This window comes from Diaporthe batatas, assembly GCF_019321695.1.
Source record: "Diaporthe batatas strain CRI 302-4 chromosome Unknown Contig00024, whole genome shotgun sequence".
Classification (NCBI taxonomy): Eukaryota; Fungi; Ascomycota; class Sordariomycetes; order Diaporthales; family Diaporthaceae; genus Diaporthe; species Diaporthe batatas.
In genome coordinates this window covers 102,329-128,003 of record NW_025408571.1, presented here as the reverse complement: position 1 = coordinate 128,003, position 25,675 = coordinate 102,329, and the positions used below count along the sequence as shown (strand labels likewise).

Genomic DNA, 25,675 nt, shown 5'->3' with positions numbered 1-25,675 from the left:
AGCCCGACGAGAAGAACCCAAAAAGGACAGAATGGGCCGACACCGGGCCTTCACCCTCTCCTCGGCATGTTGCTCGAAAGAACCTGAAAACTATCACTGTGTGCCCGCGGCGATCACCGACGGCATGAAATATTTCTGATATCGCTCAAAGTCGAACACGCCCTCTTCAAGCTCAGGGCTATCATGTTCCCCAGCCCAGCAGAACATCTTGGACCCTGAAAGCTTTTCACCACCCTCGACCTCAATCTCGCATTCATAGAGCTTGTATGCACCTGTCTCATATTCCTGCAGACGAGCTAATTGTGAGTACTCGTCGACGTGCCACACAGTCCCCGCCACCGTATCAACAGTGTCTGAGCACGGGATGGCCGCTGGGTATATGCCCCACATCTTGATTTTAAACCCCTTGACGATGCCTTTCTGAGTGAGTGGTGTATTTTCTAGTTTAGCCACGGTTTGAAGTACTTGTGGGCTCATGAGAGAGCCGTAGAAGAAAATGTGGCAAGGTGTGAAAGGCTTGTCTGGCTCTGGGATCTCTTGGCGCAGAGCCTTGGCTCGGTCAACCGCAGCGAATTTGGAAGCCATAGCGGCACGACGGGCGCGATTGTAAGAAGCTTCTCCATCATTTGGATGGGATGGTGTTTGCTTCGACGGCTCTTGATGGTCTTGCAATCTCGCTGGAGGGGGCGGAGGCGGTGGGGGAGCTTTCGGCGGCTCGGGTGGGAATGGCTTCCCATCAAAGCGCTTTTCAGCACCGCGTACGTCGTCCGCCATTGCGGGCTGTTGGTATGCGGGATTTGGAAATGGCAGAACGGTTCTCAACAGTTTTGGACAAGTTGTCATTGAAGGCTCGGGTACCTGGAATAATTGTTGACGGTTGCCTGTTGTCCGTCCATACAACTTGGTGATTGGCCGCAGGCATTAGAGTGGATCCAGCCAACTGGGCGGGCATTTTTCGAACAGTCATGCGTCTCAACATATACCTACATGAGTAGACATTCTTCATTAAGTCGTTGATTACGAGGCGTATCAAGCCCGAAGGCCCGCTAGAAAGTTTTGAGGCTGTAAGCATCCCATGGACCAAGAATTGACAGCTAAAGGCTGGTTGCCCAGGTGGATAGACCGTTTGAGTACACTACTAGTGGGTCAAGTGAAGGCTCATTTACTACCTCTTTGATGCGAGGCGCATGAAAATAGTTGAACAATTCTATTATCAGAGAAAATTCGGGTCTAACCATCCGTTGCGGAATTCATTCATTCTACCTTGAGAACATTTAACGCCTTCAACTTTACATGGAATCCGAGTCCTTCCAGCGGCGCACAAGCGAATAATTTGTCGCCGGCAGCGCTTCACGGATCCGAAGTAAGTGTTCAGCGTCCCCGGACTCGGAGACAACCAAGGTGTTGATTTCCAAGTCAAAGCAGGCATCAGCCACGGTAGAGCCTTCGCGGCCACATATTGGAAACGTCTTTTTCTGGGACATGCTGCAGAACACGCCCTCCTCTGTCGATATAAAATCTGGTCCCAAGGATTTGTCCGACTCGCACACTTCCGTTGCACTGTACGAGCCCCTGCTCGACACTACAAGCTGGCTTGCGAACCTGGTGCTTAATTTTGGGCGGTTAGAAATTTCAGAACGCCGCCACCAGTCTGTTCCTGGCGGAGTAATACCCAGTGTCTTTTCAGTTGGCCCCAGTATTGTCTTCTTGACTCCCTTTTGAGCGCATGATGGGGCCAGTTTCAGTTTCCTTGTTTTGGTTTTATCGTACTTGCACAGGTCCGTGTCAACAATTTGTGAGAAGTTCAGGTCCGCTCCCTGACCCTGAGAGGTGTAATCCTTTTCATACTTGAGTGGCGGGCTGAAATATGGGATGGGCGAATTCCAGTCTAAGTCTTGCCAGGTGGAGAAGCGCGGCGTGCTCTTACACAGCGTCTCTTTGTATTCCATGTATTGGCTAATCTTGTCAGCCGACGGCGCGAAGGCCTCAATTTGAAAACTCATAGCCTGCGGGACACCATTCGTATTGTCGCCGTCAAGCCAGACGCACTTTGGTGTTTGCCGATCTGGTCCGATCTCTAAGTTGCTGGGATACCAATACTAGAACTTGGTCAGTCTTCAGATTGGAACACTGCTCTATAGTGCACGACAGCAGCAGCCGATAGTGCCTCGGCGAGCGTCTCCTAACGCTTAGACATCTCAAGCATCACCATGAGATTGAGATGCGCCCTTCATCCCGGGGAATGTGACAGAAGAGGAATCCCCCTGATTCTACTTACCATTCCACAATACTTTCCCATATCACCCGCCCAATTCGTGGAAACAGCCAAGTCTGCAATGCCAATATGTGCTATGCAGATGGCGTCGTTGTCACAATTGCTCAGAAGAATGTATGATGCAGAGGGACCTGCGTCAAAACGTTTCAGATGCTTGATGTCTATCCCACCGTTGCTGCTTTCGACTGGATATCAATGTTAGCTCACAAGGATCCTCTCACAATTTGAATTGCTGAAATTTGTGATAAGGAGAAGCCATGCTCATCAGAGGCACGATGGGCTTGTCGTAAAAGATCAAATGCTATTTTTTGTAAATGGTGGTGCCGTAGGACTGTATAAGATTGCCAGGGGCAGGAGATGCCTCTTGAAACATTATTTCGTGGTGGCTTACTGGTTCTTCCTGGCCCCCAGACATCACTTCTTTTAGGCGGCTCATGGTAGCCAATCAGTCGGCCATGATTGTCGAACAGACTCACATAAGGCGCGTTGCCCCCCAGTGTATGGTCTGTGTCGGAGCTACCCACTACGATGTTGACTCTGGTCACGTCTGGCTTGGGCATAAGTGTGGTCGCCAATGTGACGATCATACTCCCAGCGTCGATAAGCATCATAGCAGCAGCCGCAGCCATCTTTACAAGTTTGCCCCGTACGGTGAAGACGGACTAGGAAATAGGTCGACCCGGAGACACAATCGAAAGCAACGGAGTTGGTCTTGATGAAACAAGTTCAACTTTTAAGGTGAGAGAGAATATGGGGTCCAAAGCCTAGATAGTATATCGGAGTGATTTCAGAAGTGAGGTAATCGAGTAGTGTCTGACAGAGGCCTACCCTGATTTCACGGGTTGAAGGGCGCTTTGAACACCGTGAATCTCAACGTGAAATGGCTTTGATAGATATTCATCTGTCATTACCCGCCTTAGATAAAGCTTAAAGGGAAGTCGAGTCTGATTCAGGTAAGGCGTCTTTATGGCTTCTCAAAGGGCGAAGAGCTGTGAAAGCAATGGCGGCGCGATGCGCAGGTGAGAAGGTGAAGATACAGACCCTCGGGGACCGTGTTTCCCGATCCTTTCAACCTGGCAAGTGGCTGGAGCTGGTCTCCCGCCAGCAACCCTATTCAAACCTCGACTCGGTAACTATTTCCTTTCCGACACAAGCAAGCATTTGCCCGGCCCGATGGGCCTTATTCAAGTAGATCTTATAAATCTACAGCCTCTCAATCCTTGGCCACCGTCACATCCAAATCCAAGCAGTGAATACTTTTTATTCAATAAAAAATTCTTTTCTTGACTAATCGCTTCCTTATTTTCCCAAATTGTGTTCCAACTTGAAGGACTTTTAGTTCCTACGCTTAACCTTCGCTTTTTGAACGCCACAGAAAATTGCAACACACGATGTTGAAGCCCATCACGGCAGGTCTCGTTCTCCTCCTTGTCACCTTCGCCTCGCAAGGCGCGTCTGCGTCCCCGGTTCCAAACCCGAGGCTCAAGATTCCGGGACTCGGCACGTACAGATCCGGGGTCGGGTTTGTTGACGACGCCACTGAACTCCCGTGGAAACAAGCAGCCGATGCCCAGGCCAAGGCTGCTAAGGCTGCGTCGGGCAAAGGTTCCAGCACCGCCTCAGCGGCCATGGGAGGGGCCGCTGTGGGCGCTGTGGCGGGTGGTGTTGCTGGCGGCGTCATCGGGGCGGGCCAGGCGAGCCCCGGTAGCAACTGAGCTCGTTGGTGCTGTTGTGCTCTGCCGTCTGGGCGAAACGTCGTAGAATCAGCTGCTTCTTCCTTTTCTGATGTCCCAATTGTTCTTTGTCCCCGTCGTCATACTGGAAACTGCACCTGGTGTGACGGTACCAGCCTATGGAGTGCGACAGAGTTCAGTTTGGCGAGTGACGGACCGCCATCTTTCGGTGGACGGATTGACTGATGTTGTCAGTGTTTGACCTTTTCCCCCGCAATTGTCTATATGACCATATATCTAAAATGTCAGTTGTGCTTCGACATCATCGCGATGTTTGATCTCTTCGACGGAGCCTGGTGTATTTCAAGTGACGGGCGAGAACAAATGTCTTTCACTCGTTTCGCGGAAATGCGAATAGTAGGTTTCCTGAGTCCGTCGCTGCTTGTATTGTTGAGTCGGCGAGCAAGAAATTCGCTGGAACGAGCATTGGCGCTGCTAGCTGAGAAACAGCAAAGGATCTCAACAAAAACACACGGCTCGGAGGAACATCTTCAGACAAACACTCTTCAACACATCCAAAACATGAGAAGCCTAGGGCTTGCTTTAGCAGGTCTTCAAAATTAAACGCCTGGGAAACACAATTCGAAAGCAAAGTTGAGACCGAGAAAGAAAGAGAACGGATATTCGCAGGGCAATAAACGGATGGTACAGGGCAACAAGTATCCCTGGTGCCCTAACCTTAATTTACACTATGGCGTCACTATATAAAACATAAAAATATAATCATTAATTATATATTTCCTGAATTCTTTAATTCCTTATCCCTCTCCTAGCTTTTACCCTTATAGTTTGCTAAGGCGTTCCTTCTGGTATGGGGCTTCTTTGCTGCTGGCTTGAGGGTATTATTGCTGATGAGTATTATTGTTGGTGAGGGTGTTAAATGTACTTGATTGGGGTGGTGTAGGTGTGGAATTTGTTGAATGGTGTGCTTTAATTGGCTGGCGATACTTGTTGCCCTGTACTATCCGTTTATTGCCCTGTGAATATCCGTTCTCGAAAGAAAAATGATATTTATATATAGTATATGCTGATATGAGATCGTCCCGACCACTACTAAAGACTTACCTTTTCCACTTACCTTTCATGGCCTAATCAATTATCTCGCCGTCTGGACCCTCCGTGCCAGAGTAGACGTAATTTAGCTGCGTATTCTGTGCGCTGGCTTGCCGCGCTGGAGGATACGGTGCCTCGAGCTGAGGGTGATAAACCCCATTGGGCTGTGGCCAATGTACCCCATGCGACGGCGGCGCAGCATACATATGAGCGTTGGTAGGATATCCTCCACTCTGTGGCGGATACACATACTGCGCATTGGCGGCGATGTATTCATAGCGATCCTCATGGGGGTGCACTCGCGGCCGGACATAATCTACCCCGGCAACATAAGCTACCCCAGGAACATAAGATTCATATCGATCCTCGTAAGGGTGCACTCTAGGCCGAACATAATCTGCCCCGGGAACATAAGCTACTCCGGGGATCTCACAGGCGCGGCCTGCGGGAGGACGGCTGGCCCTGGACTCGCGGCGTTTAGGGCGAGAAGATGATGGTTTTGCCATGGGCTCGATAGTAGTGACTTCGAACCGCTCGCCTGACTGCGCCACGTAGACTACCTTCTCGACAGAAGGGCCGCGACAGTCAGAGCAGAGGTTGTGTTTGCCGGATGTGCCGTGGCCGCACCTGGAGCATCTGATCTTGAGACTCATGCTGGAATATATATATAGTTGAAATAGGAAAGAAAATGATGATGTTACTGCTGTTGTTGGTCGGGAGGCTTCTGGATCTGATGTTCCAAATTTGGTAGCCGTAGAGGATCTGGGAATCGTGGTCAATTTGAATTATTCAGTTGGTCCATCAATCTTTGTTCGACTTCCCTTCAACCTTGACAAAGGCATTCTCAATCTCTTGAACGAATCTTTGGTCCTTCGGCAGGCCAGTTCAATGTTGGTCAAATAAGAATAAATTGTTTCCAGCCAAGGCGGCCGCCTTGTCTTTGTGCCAGTGCGCTTTTCAAGAAAGCAGAATGAAGAGCGTGCCAATGAACACCCATCTGAAAGTGAAAACAGAGGGTTGGTGTATATATTCTGATTAAGCCAACACAAGTACGTGCACAGACTTGCTCACCACACCTATAGGACTCCCGACCGGAGAAAACCACCTGTCAACAGCCCTCCCTGAAAGATAAGTCCTCCGCCTCAGTACAACAGAATGTGCCTGCTAATAATCACCTACCACAGCGTCTGCAGGCACAACACGTACAACTATGGCACATGCGCGGGGCAGACTGCCCATCACCGGTGCCCCAAAAAGAGGACGGAGGTGGGCATGCAAGACCTGCAGTGCACGGCTTGCGACAGGTGGGCGGGCCTGACACGCGCCGCGCAGGAGGAGCGGCGTTGTGTGTGGGTGTATAGGGCCCGCGCACAGGAGAAGGCTATGGCCATACGGGCTGAGAGGGACCGCCGGCGGACCTTGGAAGTGCTTGGGGGAAGGACTCTTGACACGTATGGCAATGGGTGTCAGTTTGACACGGTGTAGTTAATGATGGTACATGAAGCACAGTAAGTTTGAATGATCAATACTTTGCATGACCAAACTTTCATAGCCAGAAGAATACGATGAGTTCAGGATCTACATTTTATGACTTCTGTCACGAACAGTGGTGTCGCCCATACCACCTTACCCACTCAGTGCTCTTTTTGTTTCTATCCGGCAAATAAAGTGATGAGCTCGCGTAGGCGCCTGTGTGGGTGTGTGGGAGAAGCGGGTCAAGCCTCTCAAATGAGGGTATCGTTGCCTTGATGTTTCTACCTGCCATTCCCCTAATATAAATAGCCAAGAAATCACTTCCTCCCCTTTCCCTTCCGTTTCCTCGCACCAGTAGGCTCCTCCTGCTCCTGGATAGGGACACTCTCCTCTTCGGATTGGTCACCCTTCACTTCAACCAAATCACTCTCGTGCCCGTCGTCAGTCCTCTCTGCAGACTCGTCCCTCCCACCCAGAACTTCCTTGAGAATTCTCTTGCCCTCGTTTTCCTCCCCGTTCTTGGCTCCGCACCCCTGGCACCTCCACAATCCCACCTCGGCCAGGCTGGTTGTTCCCGGGGGCGCCTGGCCGTTGACGAGCCGGCACTCCTGACAAATCAGGACGATGCGGTTCTTGGCGGCTGTCTCGTCTTCTCCGAGCAGCGTATCCATGATCCTGTCATACCAGTGATGTTGCAGCCCAGCAGGATTCGCCTCATACTGCCCCCCTTGGACATGTGCTGATCTGGGCCTCTGTTGTTCAAAAGCGTTGGGAGCAAAATCGGCCGAGGGTCCAGTGTGCTGTGGTTGGAGAGCCCCCTGTGGTCCTGGGCCTGATGGCTGAGGCGTTGCTGGATTTACCGGGGGCATGTGGTCGCGGCGAATGTTTGCGGTGGCGGGTGGAGGCATATGTGTCCGTTGTGCCGGAGCCGGGTTGTGACGCTGTGGACGCGCCGGGCTCTTCTTGTTCCCGGCGTCGCCATCCTCGGTGCTCTTTCTCTTGGACTTTGCATTTCCGTCGCTGCCACCATATTTCTCCAGCAGCTCCAACGTAGAGTCGTACTTGGTGGCATCCTTGAGTTTCTGGATGGTCTTCGCCCTCTCATCCTGGAGGCCCTTCAACTTGGAGCTCAGGCTGTCGATTCGGACGTCGTAGACGGCAGTGGCGACAGTGCGGACAAGGTAGATAAAGACGGGCCCGCCGGCCAAGCCGGACCATTCATAGGCGCCTATATTCCTTCCTCCTATGACGACCAGGACAACGATAGCATAGATGAGGTAGGCGATGGACAGGTACAGGGTGCAGAGGAGGCGGACACGACGGCTAGAGGCACGAGATCTCTCGAGACGGGCCTGGGTTGTGGTGATGTTCGTGGACAGAACGGACAGGACCTTTTCGAAGGAGGCAGTCGAGGAGTCGTCCTTCTACACGAGGCCAAAGGGCCAGGTCAGTCAAAGATGGCCTTCCAAGGTCACCAGAGGCACGCGACTCACCTTCCATGGCCACAGAGAGACCATCTTGGCTGCCGTCGCTAATAAAGACCTAGGGCAGGACGAACAAGGGATCCTCCCTGGTCAGAGCAGCCGTATTTCGCGAGCCGCACCTGGCTCTGAGACAAGGCAGACGACTAGGAGACTAGGAGGCTCGAGGCTGCCAGGCATGAAAAGGCATGGAATAGAACTGCGACGATGGTTGAAGCCTGCTTGCTGTGCTGGAGAGGATTGAAGCGAAGTTGGAGTGGTGAGTTATTTGGGTGGTAGATATGCGGTCGCCGTCAAAGATGCGCTGGTTGCAGAATACTCGACTATGAAAGAAAGAGGAAGAGTTTGTCCGTCCACGAGCCAAGGGTGGAAAGAAGCCTTCTCTCCAGGCAGCCCGGACAAAAGTGTGTCAATCTCGCCTGCGACCTTTGGAGATGGAGCTCGGCAGGAGTGACCTCACAGCTCCCTTGGGTGGCCGATCAGCTCTAGAGGCCTGTCAGGGGGCGCTAGAGCAGCTGAAGCGAGAGATGTGGGGTGCCAGGTCCCTGCGCTAATCCAGCAATTGTATGAGAGGTACGAAGGTACATGATTGCCGAACTACTACAGTATCGGGGCCGAGCTCGCCTGGGGTGCGGCCACGCAATTGGGTGCTCTGGCCAGCTCACGGTTTAGATACGGACAGGATAACCCAACCGTCTTGGCCGTCAGAGCGCAAGGCCCGGCACGAGCAAGGCTGGACTTTTTCGAAACACATCACCAGAACAAGACCAGAGTGCCGAGGAAGAGACAAAAAGACAGTAATTTCTTCTTATCCTCACCACTCCCTCCCTTTTAGACACAACCCCCCCCCACCGGGCAGACCGGCGCTGCACGCTATTATGCCCTACCTTCCGTGGTGAACCCGTTACTTGCCTCCGTACCTCTTGGATGACCCGACCCAAGCCAACTTGCCGTTTTGCCCTGCCCTGTCTTGCGTCGCATCACATTGATCCGCACGCCTCCTCCCGGGAAACCCTCCCACGGCGCCTGCCATGTTCCAACGCTGGAAAGGCTCCCTCGACAGGGTCATCGCCGAGGAGCAGGCCCGCCAGAAGGCAGCCAGCGAACAGGCTGGCTCCGGGAGCAGCAGCGGCAGCCCCAGGCAGTCTTCGTCCGTCTCTAGGAGCAACAGCGCCGCATCCGCTGCCAGGAAACCCAGGCCAAAGAAGCAGAGCCAGGACGTCTCTAAGAACGACGATGGCGCGGCGAACCTGGACCCTGCTGTCTTCGAGGCCGCCTTTGTCATAGACGACGACGAGCCCAGCCGCGCAAACACCCCCAAGCCTCCTTCCGACGACAACGCCCCGCAGAACGGCGATGGGAGCGACGGCGGGCCTGTCAGTGGCGAGGCTGGCTCTTCGACTAAGACTGAAGGCGATGGGGAGCTTGCCAAAGATGCCGAGGCCGGGGCGGAAGACGACGAGCAGAAGCCTGCGCCGCCGCCCAAAAGCGAGACCCCCGAGCTGCCGCCAGACATACGCACCAAGCTCCGGAAGCTGGAGAAGCTCGAGGCTACGTATCCAGGTTGGTTCATCTCTCGACGCGAGCCCATGTCTTAGACCTCGGACATTTGTTGTCCAGCTGAAGCTGAAATGATGTGACAGAACTGCTGCGCTCCTACCGGATAGCCCATAGCCGAGCCACCTCCATCGAGCCTTTCGAACGCGCCCTCCGCGAGAACACTCCTCTCACATCCATCAAGGATCCAACTGCCTTCCTCGAATATCTCAACCAGCTGAACCTCAAGGGGGATATGATCATGGAAGAGTTCAAGCGCGTCTCTGCCGAGAAGGACGACTTCAAGAAGAAGTGCGATGCTGCTGACAAGGAGATTGCCGAGCTCAAAGAGAAGGTCACCTCTCTCGAGGCTGCTAAAAGTGGTGAGGGCGAGGCGACCGCACCTGGAAATCAAGCGAGCACCGGCGAATCCGACAGGGCCCAGGCAACGACTCAGACATCTCCGCGCCCGTCAGACGTCAAATCCCCCGTGCAGTCCGTGATGGGCCTTTTCTCCCCCAAGCAGAAGCCAGCAGAGCCCAGCGATGCCAAGGACGGAGATGCTGAGGGGACTGGCGAGGACTTCTTCTCGTACGATAACGAGATCCCAGAGCTGCAGGCTGAAGTGGCGTCGAAGAACGAGGAGATCGAGAAGCTCAACATCCTTGTCAACGACCTCAAGTCCGAGCTTGCAACGGCCAAGGACAACAGCGCCGGCCTCGTCGAGAACCTCGAAAAGGCAACCCGAGAGCTGAGCGAGACGCGGGACGGTGCAGCCATGGCCGACTCTCTGCAGTCACAGGTCGACGCGCGGAATATCGAGATCAAGACCCTGACGGAACGCATCGAGAAGCTGGAGGCACAGTTGAAGGACCTCCAGGACCAGCTCCAGCTGGAGAAGGCAGCAACAGCAACGGCCATCAAAGAGAAGGACGAGAGACTGGCCGAGACAAGTGCCTTGCACTCGGAGCTCGAGAGCGGGCTGACCAAGGTCACGGAAGCCAAGGCCGCCCTCGACACGCGCATTGTCGACCTGACCACCGAGATCAAGGCCCTGCGCCAGTCGAAGCTGGAGAATGAGCAAAAGATCGAGGAGCTCAGTGCTCAGGTCCAGGCCACGCAGGCGCCGCCTACACCGTCAACGACCGCACCATCCGAGTCCCTCGAAGTCCCTGCCGCGGCACCACAGCCATCCTCATCCAACAAGAAGAAGAACAAGAAGAAGAAGAAGGGCGGGGCAGCTGGAACCGCGCCCCCTGCTGAGACCACGAACAATGCTGGCGACACTACGCCGCAGCCTCCGGCGACACCAATTGACGGCCCTTCAGTTTCTGAGTTGCAGCTCGAGATCGCGAGCCTCAAGTCCGATGTGGAGAAGAAGGACGAGCAGATCGAGAGATTATCCAAGCAACGCAAGACAGAAGAGGATCTTAGGGAAGAAATCGAGACACTACGAGAAAATATTCTGGACATTGGCGACGAGCATGTCCAAGCCAAGGACAAGATCAAGGGCCTGGAGGCCGAGAGGAAGCAGCTCCAGGAGCGCATTGCTGAGCTCGAGAAGGAGCTGGAGCAGTCCTCCTCGTCTGCGCAAACTAATGACAAACTACAGGGCGAATACGATACCATGAAGAAGGAGTTTGAGGATTTGAAGACCAAGTCGTCGACGCTACAGTCCGACCTGGGCGCTGCGCAACAGCTGGCCCAGAGCAGGTACAGAGACCTGACCGAGCTTCGCGAAGTCCTGCAGAAGGCTCAGCCAGAACTCAAGAGTCTCCGCCAGGAGGCTGCCACCCTCAAATCCACAAAGGACGAGCTGGCTGCCAAGGTTGCCGAGCTCCGAGCGATGGAGAAGCGCGAAAAGGAGCTGAAGACCGAGGTCTCGCGCGCACAGCGGCTGGCAACCGACCGCGAGACGGAGACAAAGACACTCCGCGAGAAGCTCACGGCCGAGACAAATGCCAAACTGACGCTCGAAAACGCACAGCGCATTTCGGGCCGTGACCTGCGCAAGGCGGAGACCGAGAAGATTGAGCTCAGCGCCAAGGAGGAGAAGGCGACGCGGGAGCTGCAGAGACTACAGGAGGAGATGTCTAAACTACGGCCGCGGGTGAAGGAGCTTGAGGACGAGTGTGCCAAGCTGCGCAAGGAGGCGGACATTGCCAAGGAGGACGCGGAGCTCAAGACGAGCCAGTACACCAACGCGCAGAACCTGCTAGGCAGCATGCGCGACCAGACTCACGAGCTCAGCATCCAGCTCAAGGAGTCCCAGGGCCAGGCAGAGAGCCTCGAGGAGGAGATATCCGAGTGCCGCAAGCTGCTCGGCGAGCGCACCAGAGAAGCGGAGACCATGCGCCGCCTCCTCGCCGAGGCCGACGAACGCGCCAACTCCAAGTCCAGGGAGATGCACGAGCGCGTCGAAGAGGCCGAGAAGGAACGCGACCGGTTCGAGCACGAGATGCTGTCTTCCTCACGACGTGCGAATCGCCAGACCGAGGAGCTAAAGCAGCGCATCAAGGAGCTCGAGAAGGAGAGCAAGACCCTTGCGGACGAGAAGGACGAGCTCGAGCACAAGGAGCGCGAGTGGCGCCGCAGGCGGGAGGAGCTCGAGGCGGTGGAGGCCAAGGCGGACGAGGAGGTCAACGAGATGCGGCGCACGGTAAACGACCTGCGTGCCACGCTGGATGCCTCAGAACAGCAGGTGCGCGACGCGGAGAAGGCCAGGAACGAGCTCCGGCGCAGCCTCGACGACTACAGGATCCGCCACGACAAGCTGGCCAAGGAGCTCAAGATTGCTCAGGGCAAGCTTGCCGCCACGGGAGTGAACAGCCCGGCGGCCGGCAGCAGGGGCAGCATGGAGAGCCAACGGAGCGGTGGCGGCAATGGAGCTGCGGCTGGCGCAGGTGGGGGTGGCGTGGATGCGGTCTATCTCAAGACGATCATGCTGCAGTTCCTGGAGCAGAAGGACAACAAGCTCAGGGCACAGCTCGTGCCGGTGCTGGGAAAGCTGTTGAGGTTTGACAAGTGAGTTGTCCCCAGCCATTGTTTGGTTCTGTCAACATGGACCCCCCCTCCCCGCCCTTTACTTCTGGCTCGGATGCCACCCCCGGCCGGCGTTGGCTTTGATACTTGGTTGATATGTCCCGTTACATGAGGCGAAGAGGGTGGCAGACGGCGCGGGATCGAGCAAGGCTCACCCATGGGTTCTGTGACGATGCCGGTTGGGCTATCTTGTGTTTCACGACCGTAGCGATGCGTGTACGGGTATGCTGTGCAACCAGTTGACTGCCAGCCGGAAAGGGGGCCCGTTGACCTCATCCTACGAACACACACCCACACTTTTGTCTCTCTCCTTCCTTATTCATCTCCTCATCCCACGCTGGGAAATTGGCTAACGCATTTGCTTCTTCTGTTGTGTCTTAGGGCCGATGAGCAAAAGTGGATGGCAGCTGTCCAGCAGATCGGGGCACGATGATCGCAAGAGGCGGGGGCCCGCAAGCATGTCTTATTTACGACTTAGCCAGTTCGTGGAAGCGAGGGAGCCACGCCTTAGCCAATATGAAAAGCGAGGGAGCCAATCCAATGCAATAATTCCAACCGCCCTTGGCAACGATAGTGTATGCCAGCTCGCGTTTGCCTCTCGACGGCATCATCAATCGAGATTCGCGGTCGTTCAGCCATACCATATGACGCCGAAGATGTGACTAGGATGATTAGGACACGTTGACAGACCCCCGAGCCATCAGGCATTGCCGGTCAGGATGCGAATCTCTCAAGAAGCGGCATGCCGAGGATGGCAGACTTCACGTGAACAATATAGTTGGTGAGAGAAGTCCACTGATACAAGGGGGAGAAAGGACAAGATGACACGTCCCCACCACCACATGATACTTACTGGTCGCAGGCCAAACGATGCCGCCGCGGCATACAGCAGCATTGATTGCTGCCTCTTGCGGGCTGTGCCCGTAAATGGGACGGACCATGTGTCAACGGCCTAACTCCGACCATCAGGAGGCTGTGCTAACCACCATGGGGGAGTATTTATCCGCAATGGCGGCTTCTTTGGTCGAAGTGCGATGCGGTGTGACCTCCCATAGGACGGTTCCGATGACAGTGAGACATCTCTTCCTCGTCCCCGCGGCGGCTTCCCTCTTGTGGGTGGTGGAGATGCACGCCTGTCACTGGAGCTACGTTTCTGGACCCCGGCACACACAACCCAACGCACGGTCAGAAGGCACGTCCTTCCGTGGCAGGCAGGGCGGTGGCACCGAGCTGAAGGTTATTCCTCGGTCGGCGTGCGGACGCAACTGTCGGTGGACGCGAGGAAAATAAACAGATGAAAAGTCGGGAGGCCCGGGTCGGTTTCGCAAAGTCCTGCACACCTGCTTTCTTGGGCAAACCGAACCCAGGGTCTTTCGTGCAGACGGCCAGAACGGCATGGCCAAGCATTGGGCCTCAAGAGCTGAGCTCACCGACGCCGACAATGAAGATCTGGATGCCCAGGGCCATGGGTTCGCTTCCTCCTTTGGCAGGTCCAGGCGGTATGTTCAGTGCTTTCCTACGTCGGGGCCCTTATCAGATCACAAAACCTAATATCAAATCTCTGTCCCGCCTGCCTGGCTAGACCGTTCTCTTTGCTGTTGCGTTGGATTATCAATAGGCCGCTCTGCTTTGTACTCAAAATAAACATGGCGGTGGGCAGGAAATGACAGTTCGCATGTGGAGTCCCCGGTGGAGGCGGCTGAAGAGCGAAAACGAAGTGGGGCCGGTGAAGGAGGGAGGTACCCGTTAGGAGCTGCCGGTGAGGGCATTCGCCACTGGGCGTGAGGAGGAGGTGAAGGAGGAGGAACGACTGCCACCAACCCGAAAGGATATTTCGCCCGGCAGGCAGGCACGCAACCTTCCGGGCAATCGGTCCAGTCGGCCACCATCATGGCGTTGGTCGCCCCGACGGGTAGGGAGGTCAGCGCGGAATGCGCCGCTCAATGGCCGCTCAGCCCTCCTGGGCGACTGCGGCGGGCACGGAGCATTTGCCCTGAACGTGATGGGCCAGGTTCAATGCTTGTCCTTGCCGCTGCGCCTGTGTGCACGGAGTACACGCTCATCGGCTGGAGAGCTCGAAAGCTCGGATGCCCGTATCCGAAACATGGCAATCTGGGCATCTGGCGAGCGCGCAAGCATATGCCCCACGGGCAAGACCAGGCCTGGCTGGGTGTTGAGGCTCGGCAGTAGCCCTTGTAAGACCCGAGCCCAGGGCCCTTGTTCGACCTCCAAAGGGGCTGAAATAAGAGCGATACGTAACGGGGTCGGTTACATCGACTTGTGAGCGCTTCTCCGGCGAACTGGCGCGGGGACCCGTCATGCTGAGTGGCCCGGTGAGAAAAGATTGTGACGGACCTAGCTCGTCCTGCAGAGTTGCGTTATTGCGTACTGTGCTAGCTCGCTGCTTGCCTGCCTACCACTCCGCCTACCAAGCTGTTCACTTGCTTGCGGATATGTGGGAGGGCATATCGAATAAGGTTTCTTAAGTGGATCTCGATGGGCCGCCTGTGCTACATTGTCGACCCATACGCATGCAACCATAAACAAAAGTACGGTTCTTCCCAGCCCTGCCGGAGACTCGGGCAGGCACATTGGCTCGAAAACGCCGCGGACTTGCGCGTGCGAGAGATAGATGCGGAATGCACACAGCTAGCGGGCTCAGTCTGGCTCCTAGACTCGGATTGTTGGGACCGGCGTGTCGACTAATAGTGACCAGGAGCAGTCGAGGTGCAACGCCAATGGCAGTGACAGATGTGGTGTTGTGGGTCAGCAGGATAGTCTGCTAATGTTGTTTCTATCTGACATTATTTGACTCCGTCACAGCAAACAGTACATATAATTCGTGCGCATACAGTGGTTGATCATCCACTGCTGGGGCGCGCGCTTCCTGGACGGAAGTTTGGGCTTATGGGAAGCTTTTACACACCTTTTCCTGTCAACTACATACAACCCTGACAACCAACACAATTCACCGGTAACAATAGCCAGCCCCGAACCGACACTAGGCGTGTAAGATAGCCTGCCGGGTCTGTTTCTGGGCTGTGATGGTTGCATGCTCGATCGGCTGTCATCCTGGACTAGCTGGCTGGCACGTCTGGTTATGTCTTGGTGTGGAAGAGATGGCAGGGGTTCGTGTGGCCCGGTCGGCCGCCGGAGGGCTTCCGCGTTGCCCGTCAATGGCACAGATCGCGACTGCGCCAACACCCTCCCCTGGCCCCCTCACGAGGCCCCTGCAGGCTGCCCTGCCGCGTGAAAAAAAGTGCCCTGGCGGCCTGGTCCAGTGGTGGTCCTTGCTGACTATTCTCAACTGCAGGGCCGGGCAAGGTCCCCGCTGCTTGTCACGGCCTGCCTGCGTGGGAAGGGAGCACTGGCGGCTCGATCAGGGAAACCCGAGCCTGTTCGCCAGTTGGATCAAGGTTTGGTCAACAGGATAAGCGGTGGTCTTTGCACACCGCCATCACGATCTCTTCTTTTTTTTGCCTCCGCCGGCCATGCTGCAATGCTGCACAGTCTGAACTTTGGACGGGTGACTTCGGACTGGAGTGCATCGGGGCGCAGTCTCGTGAAGAGCCAGCCGAGGCCGTGGGCATGGACATCTGTGAGCCTCTCTTCTCCGCTGACCCGGGATCTCATGAACCCCCACATCCGCCGACCATGGACGAAACAGTGCCAGGTAGAGACAGACTCAGAAACGCAAGACACAGACCGGCCTAAGACATGCACCCGTTGTAGCTTATTACAAGGAGCTGCAAGCGAGCCATCGCGAGACCGACATTATCCGTCCAATAACAGCTCTCAACTATCACCGCTACCGTCAGGAATACGTACTCCAGTATGCACAGTTCAGCCTGCCTGCCGGACTGGGTCCTGGCTAACCAAGGCACGTCTAGGCCGGACAGCTAGATCCGGAGCTGGTGCAGGAGCCGAGCTGGTGTGACGAGGCCGACCCCACCAAGACAAGACACTTCCATGTTCGCTTTGGTATGTGTTGTGTAGTTTACTGGACAGACAAGACCACCATCCTTCGGCTCTCTCTTCTTCCAAGCACCACCCCTCCCGGGTCCTTCTGTCCCTCCCCTGTCCCAGCCCTGCCCCTCCGCCTCATCAGGCGGGCCTCCATATACCACGGTACACTACGAACTATGACAGTGTTTGGTTTCAAGCACGCAGGCCCCCTGCTCAGCAGGGCCTGACAGACAGTCAGACAGACTTCAGGACATCGGACAAGAGAGGGCTGCCTGACTGCCAGGGATTGCTCTCCTTGAGGCCCGGCAGTCTGGTATGAAACGGACCACCCAGGCGTGGCACAGACCTCTCTCCGCTCGACTGCGCTCACCCTTCCCAGGCCTTAAGCACCCAGACGTTTCAATGATCAAAAGACTGCCACCCTCCTCGGAGACGGCAGGTCTGCCAGGCTGCCAGGCGCGTCGGGCATCGATGAGCAACGGCTGATGACGACGGCAGATACAGGCAGCTGGCGGCCGGTCTTTTTGGGCTGTGTGATATGACACGGCTCGATCCCATGCGGTGCGATGCGGTGATGTGCTGTGCGATGCGATGGGCTGGGCTCTGTCGCTTCACCTCCCTGGTCCCGGACCTTTGAAGTCGACCGTACCGTCGCCTCACACTCGACTAATAACTCACTTGCATGGGCCCGCACCTGCATACGCATACACTACATACCTGCGTACATAGTACACTACGCTGGCGTACAATGGCCATCTCCGCAAGCTGGCTGTCAACCGCCGTATCTTAATCTGGGTGGGCCTGATGTGCATCCCCGTCCCATCCCCATCCCATCCCCGTCGACGAGACACCCATGCTCGCATCGGACGGGACGGACTGTGGTCGGGGCGTAACGCCAAAGATGATTCCGGCTGCCACGACTTGGGGTCCCGGATCAAGCGGTATGTGGCCCATGTACCGGGGTACTTTCTGTACATACTGTCCGTACTTGCAGGATCCCGTAGTATGGCACTTGCACCCCCTTGGTGGTCCCAGGCTCTGCCTCGTCTGCCGCATGCCCAGTTGCAGCATGTCATATGTATCATAGCATGCCATGGCATACTCCTTCTCAACCCACCGGTCTCGAGCGCTCGCCAGTAACCGAAAAAACAAGAGTGACCAGTGACCAGTGACCATTCCTGGATGATCAGCTGTTGTTGGCGAACCTAATTTCACACAGCCGGGCCCGCTCCCGGTGGTTGCCGTTCGTGCCTCCCTCCTCGCCTCCTCACGATACCCGGCCATACACTTCACCCCACCGCTCACTTCACAAATAAGCCCCTCCTGGTGCCCACACTCTAATCTTTGACGCCTTCCGACCCCGTGGTTTGTCATTTATAAATATATACAGACGCATTCCCTGATAGACATCAGCCGCACCAGCGACAACATCATACACAGCATCTGTCGACCCGGTTTTCGTACTCGTCCCACCTCGCCTGCACACTATCACTCACTCACCCTCTCCAAGCATGGGAAGTCTGTTCATCGACGATAGCCTCCACCACACGGCGGTTCTGGGCCACATATCACAACCGACTCCTCATGATCCCTACCGATACCAGCACGGCTTTGGCAACCACCATGCGTCAGAAGCCTTTGCCGGCGCCCTGCCAAGGAACGGCACCAACCTGCCGCAAAAGCACCCGTATGGCCTCTACGCCGAGCATCTGAACGGCACCTCCTTTGTGTCGTCACGCGAGTCTGTACTGAATTCGTAAGTCCTTCGACTGCAAAAGAATTTAAATTGCACTTGCCAACTCTCCCGGGTGTGGTCCTTTACGTACTCAGCCCTACTTGTTCGTCGACACGGCCGCTGACGTGCATATTTTGAACCCAACTAGGTGGATGTACCGAGTCAGGCCCTCTGTGGCTCATCGCCCACTGCGACCTTGCAAGATCTCCGCCGAGGTAATTTGCTTCTTCATCACCCGGGATCCGAGACGTCGTGCTTTGGCCGCTTACCAGTTCCTGCAAGGTCGAGTCGTGCTTCCTGCCCCTAAACCCAAACGTCGACTTCACACCACTCACCCACACATGGGGTCCTCTCCGGGGGCCCGTCCCGGCCGACGGCACCAGCAGATGCCCTCAGACGCCAGTGACCTTTGTTGAGAGCCTCCGCACCCTCGGCGGTCATGGCGACCCTACGCTCAAGGAAGGTCTCGCCGTGCACACCTATGCCTTTGACGCGGACATGAACCGGCAGGCTTTCGTCAACAACGACGGCGAATTCCTTATTGTCCCCACCCGTGGCGTTCTCGACATCCAGACGGAGCTCGGACACCTCCGCGTCCCACCCGGCTCCATAGCCGTCGTCCCACCCGGGTTCCGCTTCTCCGTCAATATTGCGAGCTTCCCCGAATCGGCCGGCGCATCCGGCTACATCCTTGAGGCTTTCGGGGCCCACTTCAAGCTGCCTGAGATGGGGCCACTCGGCGCGAACGGACTTGCTCACGTCCGGGACTTCCAGTACCCCGTGGCCAGCTTTGATGTGGACTTTGACCCGCTCCCACTGACCCCCATCGACAGCCAGGCTTTCCTCAGGGGGGCTTCCCCGTCGGACTGGCGCATCATCACCAAGCTGGCCGGCAAGTTCTACCAGTACACCCAGCCACACACCCCCTTTGACGTAGTCGCCTGGCATGGACGGTATAGCCCGTACAAGTACGACCTGTCCCACTTCCACCACATCAGCGCCAACACGGACCAGCTCGACCCCACGGCCTACACCGTCCTCACGGCGCCCTCAAAGTGGCCGGGCGTGAGCCTGGTCGACTTCTGCGTCTTTGGCGAGAAGTACGCAATCGCCAGGGACACGCTCCGGATACCGTACCACCACCGCACCATGGCCACGGAGCTGGTCGGCATCATCAAGGGCAAGTACGGCGGCAGCGTGAGGAGGCTCGAGGCGGGCGGCATGAGCTTCGAGCAGGGCTACATGCCGCACGGGGAGAGCTACGACTGCTGGCGGCGCGAGTCCGAGCGGGACCTCAAGGTTGAGCTCGGAGGAAAGGACTTCCTGGGCTTCATGTTCCATGCGTCCTCGCACGTCGGGCTCACCAGGTGGGCCACGGAACGGCATCCCGATATTCGGCGTGAGTTGTGTCCTGCCCCATCTGTGCACACCCTGCGCCCCTCATTTTCGCGTGAACTGCCGCTGACAAATCCATCTCTCCAGTGGAAGAACCCGCGTTCTGGGATAATCTCCGGGCGCCCTTTGCCGACAGGCTCAACCAGGCGAGTCAGGCGCTGGAGACAATGAAGGCCGCCAACGACGCCGCCATCCATGCTGAGCTGACGGCACTGGCCTTCGAGGTCATGGCTAACCGGAGGAGGCTCAGTGTTAGGAGTGTCACGGACAGTGAAGACGAACACAGTCACGTCCAACCCTCTTTATGATTACCGAGAGGGTGTGTACAAACAAACATGCGCTAATGAATGATAATGCCGAGGCAAGAAAAGAATGGGTTCGGTTTGGGTCTGCTATTGGTTCACGGAGTACTGCAAGGCGCCAGATTGTGCTTATGAGCCTGGACATGCAATTCGAACAGCCACGATACCTATACTGGATTTAATACAAGTTTCTGCTTTGAGGAACACTGGTCTAGTACTCCTAACTTCACATATGCTGTACAGAATCAAAGCATTATTGACCGCAATGGTGAGATGGCACGTTCCTATATATCCCTTCTCCATGTCAGTCTTGAGGAATCATCTATTTTCGGTCAATTATGTTACGCATTGATGGAAACTCAAGGTCTTCAATGCGGCGGCATAATGTATAAACAAACTAGGTTTAGGCATCTGTTTGCCTGTGATTGATTTTTGAGTTTCGACTCTGGTCTGGATCACGCGCGTCAACCGGCATTGTCTCTTTGGCAGGCAACGGAGCAACGGAAGTTATTGATTCGAGCAATGATGTTGACGAGATCTCGATGGCGTGCAGCTTTTTTCACACGCTTCACACGATGCCACGTGCGGCACCTGACCTGAACCTTGGGAATTTGGTCTCTATTCTAGTCTATTATTATCTCAAATCTAATTGCTCTATAATCCCCCGGGGCCCTGCTCGATTTGCTTTCCCCACAGAAGCATCTACGCCTTGGAGACCTCCCTCCACGTCTTGCCCTGCTCCAGCGCGACCAGGCTCAGCGCCGTGTCCCGGATGCACTTGTCCAGGGACGTGAAGCTCATGCCCAGCTCCCTGCCCGTCCGGGAGTTGTCCACCTTGTAGAAGTCGGCGCGGGCCGTGGCTTCCGGGTCAGGGATCTTATCCTTGCGGTCGGGCAGCGTGGCCCGAAGCACCCTGCACACGTCGATGTACTCAAAATTGCCGCTCGTGATGAAGAAGCGGCCCGGCTCGGCGCGCTCGTAGGCGCGGAAGTGCGCCTCGCCCACGTCGCGCACGTCGGCGAACGCGGGGAACCCGGTCGCGCCCGGCTCCTTCTCGCTGCCGTCCATGAAGCGGTAGATGTCGGCGATGCTGGTGTTGAGGTTCTTGATGTCCGCGTCGTGCTCGACGGGCCCGTAGATCATGGGCGGGCAGATGGTCGACACGGTGAAGTTGGGCTTCTTCTCCTCGACAAAGTCCCAGGCCGCCTTTTCGGCGATTTTCTTGGACCCGCAGTATGCGACCGTGCCAGAGCCCGCCTTGGCCTCCTCGTAGGTGACGGGGTTCCAGTCCTCCTCGGTGTAGGTGTGCCCTGGTCGGTAGCCTTGCACGGGGTCGACGATGGAGGCGAAGGACGAGGTGACGACCACGCGCTTGACCTGGGGCGCGTGGGCGGCGACCGCCTCGAGCACGCGCGTGGTGCCCTTGACGGCTGGGCCGAGCAGGTCCCTCTCGTTGTCCTGGACCTGGAGGACGAAAGGAGACGCGGTGTGGATCACGCCGGCCACATCCTTGACAGCCTCGTCAAATGCGTTGGCGGCTGTGATGTCTGGGACGATGACTGTGGTGAGTGCGTCGCCAGCGTCCGGGAACGCCTTGTATATCCTCTTGGCGGAGCTCTCACTTCGAGCCTGGCCTCGGACGTGGTATCCGTTCTGGAGGAACTGCTTGATTACATGTGTTCCGACGAAGGAGGTTGCGCCGGTCACGAGGATGATCCCCTTTTGGGTGCTGTTCGTCTGTCCGGCCATTTCTTTTCTGGATCTTGATAAAAGGCTTTGAAATGATTAAAGTGGACGTCTCTGGCTTCACGGTGCGAAAGAAATCAGGTCGCTGAAGGGTTTATGAGCTCTAGAGGCATTTCGGGTATAGGCGATACGTGTTCGCCGCCAGGGCTTGCTTATATCTCATCGGCTGATACTAACGCCGGCGGGCCTTTAACGTCATACTGTCGATATTTGTAAGCCACAGCCGTGACAAAGATTTCCTGACTGAGTATGGTTATGGACGTTTTTATGGCCCATCGAGGCCCATGAGCCCATCTTTTCAGGGTGTTGTGGGTCGACGGCCGGATTTTCGGCGGATAACGTCATGGATCCCAAGGTTGTTCAGTAATCTAAATATACCCTGGTCATGAAGCAAGCCACAGCAGTCAGCTTCTTAGTCTGCACCACAGACATTTCTTATTAGTCAAAACGACAAGACGAGTTAGTGGCACGGGTTATAGATACAGTCAACAGCTCCCAAGATTGAAGAGGAAAGTGCCCCAGGCTGAGGAAGAGAGCCCGTACCTAGGAAGGGAACATTTGAACAGTGTGAGATGAACAATATTAATTTTAGTCATGGGGAATTTCTTGGAGACCTCGGGAGGCTTCAATATATACGCCATTGATACCCTGAATGATCGAAAAATTAATTTTGACTTGTAAGGTTTACAAAGGTCATAAGCACATTGAATTCTGCTGACATGAAATGAACACCAGGTAAGTTACTAAAGTTATGCATGCACAACTTCAACACATCGATTGAGTTGCAAAACATGCGATGAGCGAGTACGTAATTAGAAAGTGAAAACAATATTCTCGCTCGGAGACACTCGCAATAACGCATGAATTGTCAGTTACTTGCAAGAGGTTTATCTACCCTAGGGTATCTGCATCTATGCCAACATTGTATCATCGACACTTTACTCTGTATTCATCACTTGACTAGAAAAGTAAACACAACGATCTGACATCTTGCTTTGAAAGTTTACAGGAGCCACTTTCTAAGAGGGTTTATTGAGTAGGTCAATCAAAATTAATGTAGATGCAGCTAGAGACGCCGATCATCCTATCCATCGCTCAACCATGCCCTGAAGACTCCTGGAGAATGCACTTCCTTCCTGATCAGCCACAGATCTCAATGAAGTAAAAGGCCTCTGCTCATTGATTTCGTCCTCGGAAAACCAAGATCCATGCAAACCATATGGAACCCTTTGTGGCAGCTTCACTCGAGCTACAACATCTTTCAATGTTTTCGCATCGATTATCCACAGCTCACTGACTGCGTCCTCGCCACATTCGCCATCTGAACCGAGCTGACTCTCATCAAAGACATACGTCAAAAGCCAGCCATCATCCTCGCTCTGCCGCTCAATTTCTCTCCGAGGAACGAACCGGGGCTCTTGCGCAAACCATCCATCAGGCATTTTGAACAACTTGATGGGGTCGTTGGGATCGTGGCTTTCTTGAACTTCAACGACAGTCCGGGTATCCACACACCCTCTTATAGGCTGTGGTGGATGCTGGACACCACGCTCTATGAGTGTCTTGACATCGATCTTTGCGAGATAGTCGATCTTGGCCGCCTTACCCAAGGCAACCGTGTACGACGCATGGCCTGTTGAGCAGCCATAAATATATCGCGCCTCGCTCATTGAGTGGTTTGGTGACAGTGTGGGGAACTCGAACGAGATGGCTGACAGTGCCCACTGGTGCCGGATTCGATGGCCAGGTTCATCCGTGCCGTCGTTCGCAGACAAGGGGAAGTTGTAATAGTACAGCCTACACTGCTCCTCCTCTGCGTATTCCGGCGGCACCGGTTTGACAGCTGGCGTGGGCAAATTTCCGGCGCTGAACACCAGCGACGCTGATGTCAGCCTGCATGCGAGCAGGTTGACAGATGTCTGTTGGATATTGGCGCCATTCATCTCACCAGTGTGTGTGACGGAATCCCAACAGTTGGCCGTGTGGAAGATGACACACGGATTGGTCTCGAACCACTGAACGAGATCAGGTCGATATCGCGGGAAGACTCCGTACCGTGATTTGCCCCGGGAGTCGTATGATAATACGGGCACGCCTCGAGCGAGGTTCATCGGGTCGAGTGTCAGTGGTAGGTCGAGAATAACGGTGTGATTTCGAGAAGCGCCGAAGTCGTGCATCATCTTTGGTGCCCTGACCCCGGGGACAGGCATCGAGAGCCGAGCGCTCAAGGGCGGCTGCAATAGTGACTCTTTGCGCTTCGACGGTGGCACAATAGAGTAGTAGCAGAAAGGTTTTATGAATACGGCGTGGAAGGCGATCAGTTCCTTTGTCACGGGGTCCACTCGTGGGTGGGCTGTTGTCCATTCCCTCATGAAGGAGAGGGCGCCGCCGCCGCCGAAACCCCCCTTTTGGTCGTCGTCTTGGTTTCTGGGCTCATTCTCGGCAGTGCGGCCGTTGAACCAGCCGATCGTTTCCAGTCCGGGAAGGGCGAATCTCAGCGGCGGACCACTCTCGCAAAGGGCGAGTGCGCGGCCATCGTGGTACATGACCGAGGTGTTTGCTACGCTGATCTTCTTGATGGGGTATCTGGATCTCGACAGATGTGACAGGAGAACCAGAGCAATGGTCCTGACAATGGCCCACAGGATAGTGAAGAACCCCAGGGCTGGGTTGACCAGTGTCGCGATGCTTGGAAGAACAGGTCGGCTCAGACTTCGGTCCAGCTCGCCAGCGGGTCCGGCCCTTCGCCTGGCGTAGGCATACACATCCGTAAGTAAGAACTGGTTCACAAATTCTGGCTGTATCGTGGAGCCCTTCTCCCCGGTCCTTCGAAAGAGCACGCCACTCAGCATCCCGTCGCCGTCGAACCAGTGAGCATCCCGGCCGAGATCGTCGTTTGAGACGGGGTTGCCGCCATTTCGAACGTACTGCCCACCGCCCAAGTCAAGGGGAATAGACCCCGAGTACACGCATGGCGTCAGAGACCTCGTCTTCTTGATCGGTGCGAAGTTCCCTGAAAGATATCTGCACCAAGAAGGTCAGGACTGAACAGGACACGATGGTTTCACGGCTCAAATTGCAGCCGTGCGCTTGTCACGGTTCAGGAGCAAGGGTGGATTACTCACGGATGTCGCGGGCTGCTTTCGGCCAGTGGTATGAGATGCTCTGATTCTGAACTCATGGTGCCAGTGCCCACCCCATAACAATCACTTTGTGCAGAGCCTTACAGCGCAGACCTGCTGCGCGTGGCGCTGTCAGAGGTCAGGCGCGACCTCGATTTTGTTGGAGACGACCGCGGCGAACAACGACGACCTTCGCGACAGGAAATGTGGGAATAACTGTGCCGTTTTCTCACGATGATTTCGATGATGTTCAGGTCACGTACAAGATCTCGAATTGGAAACTCAATTGGCCCAACTGACACTCACAGCACTCGCGGGCGGTTTCCACGATGCGCCTTGACACAATACTGGGCAACCAATGACCTCATGCCGGCATGCGTCGAAGGCTAGTCCGCATGCTTCTTAGACCGTTTACACCTCCAACGTGGTTGCGTGGTTACCACCCAACGGCCCTCGGCAGTTTGGGTGACCTTGTTTCTTATTGCATCGTATTATACAACTAGGCTGGACCTGATGCGCGAGCGTGCCAGCTAACGTCTGTCTATCTTGCTGTCTTGGCGTCACGCTCCTGCAACTTCGCAATATGTATGACATGACAGGACTGCACAGCACTGCATTATCATATCCCCGGTTGTTACATGCCCGTGGCAGCATGCGTCGTGAATTTCCCGTCCCGGCCGTCCCGGTACCTACACAGGAGGAGAATCACTACGTGTCAGTGGTTACATAATGGCAATTACATTTATACACTGACAATGTACCTTGGCAAAAGCAAAACATACGATACGTAGAAATCAGAGCCCAAGGCCTGAGCCG

At 55.4% G+C, this 25,675-nt stretch overlaps 6 protein-coding genes across 6 annotated transcripts; 2 read left to right on the top strand and 4 right to left on the bottom strand.

The window, feature by feature from the left end:
- Window positions 1-93: 93 nt before the first annotated feature.
- Window positions 94-774, bottom strand: KVR01_013184 (uncharacterized protein; the record flags this gene model as incomplete). The annotated part of the gene is made up of 2 exons (XM_044783452.1): window positions 94-656; window positions 756-774. 2 exons carry the CDS (start codon window positions 772-774, stop codon window positions 94-96), a joined length of 582 nt encoding a protein of 193 aa, XP_044637829.1.
- A 5,816-nt stretch (window positions 775-6,590) lies between these two features.
- On the bottom strand, window positions 6,591-8,454 carry KVR01_013186 (uncharacterized protein). The gene is made up of 2 exons (XM_044782746.1): window positions 8,028-8,454; window positions 6,591-7,958 (listed from the first exon to the last, which is right to left on the bottom strand). The coding sequence occupies exons 1-2, from the start codon at window positions 8,049-8,051 to the stop codon at window positions 6,852-6,854; spliced, it is 1,131 nt and encodes a 376-aa protein (XP_044637831.1). The 5' UTR covers window positions 8,052-8,454; the 3' UTR covers window positions 6,591-6,851.
- A 260-nt stretch (window positions 8,455-8,714) lies between these two features.
- Window positions 8,715-15,491, top strand: KVR01_013220 (uncharacterized protein). Its single transcript, XM_044793469.1, has 4 exons — window positions 8,715-9,578; window positions 9,659-12,575; window positions 12,975-13,374; window positions 13,456-15,491. Exons 1-3 carry the CDS (start codon window positions 9,047-9,049, stop codon window positions 13,024-13,026), a joined length of 3,501 nt encoding a protein of 1,166 aa, XP_044637865.1. The 5' UTR covers window positions 8,715-9,046; the 3' UTR covers window positions 13,027-13,374; window positions 13,456-15,491.
- A 1,935-nt stretch (window positions 15,492-17,426) lies between these two features.
- On the top strand, window positions 17,427-20,581 carry KVR01_013217 (uncharacterized protein). The gene is made up of 4 exons (XM_044782341.1): window positions 17,427-18,315; window positions 18,443-18,509; window positions 18,577-19,693; window positions 19,777-20,581. The coding sequence occupies exons 1-4, from the start codon at window positions 18,071-18,073 to the stop codon at window positions 19,995-19,997; spliced, it is 1,650 nt and encodes a 549-aa protein (XP_044637862.1). The 5' UTR covers window positions 17,427-18,070; the 3' UTR covers window positions 19,998-20,581.
- A 12-nt stretch (window positions 20,582-20,593) lies between these two features.
- On the bottom strand, window positions 20,594-21,967 carry KVR01_013143 (uncharacterized protein). Its single transcript, XM_044782686.1, has one exon. It carries the CDS (start codon window positions 21,738-21,740, stop codon window positions 20,694-20,696), a length of 1,047 nt encoding a protein of 348 aa, XP_044637788.1. The 5' UTR covers window positions 21,741-21,967; the 3' UTR covers window positions 20,594-20,693.
- An 807-nt stretch (window positions 21,968-22,774) lies between these two features.
- KVR01_013219 (uncharacterized protein) lies at window positions 22,775-25,131 on the bottom strand. Its single transcript, XM_044783097.1, has 2 exons — window positions 24,863-25,131; window positions 22,775-24,761 (listed from the first exon to the last, which is right to left on the bottom strand). The coding sequence occupies exons 1-2, from the start codon at window positions 24,916-24,918 to the stop codon at window positions 22,817-22,819; spliced, it is 2,001 nt and encodes a 666-aa protein (XP_044637864.1). The 5' UTR covers window positions 24,919-25,131; the 3' UTR covers window positions 22,775-22,816.
- Window positions 25,132-25,675: the final 544 nt, after the last annotated feature.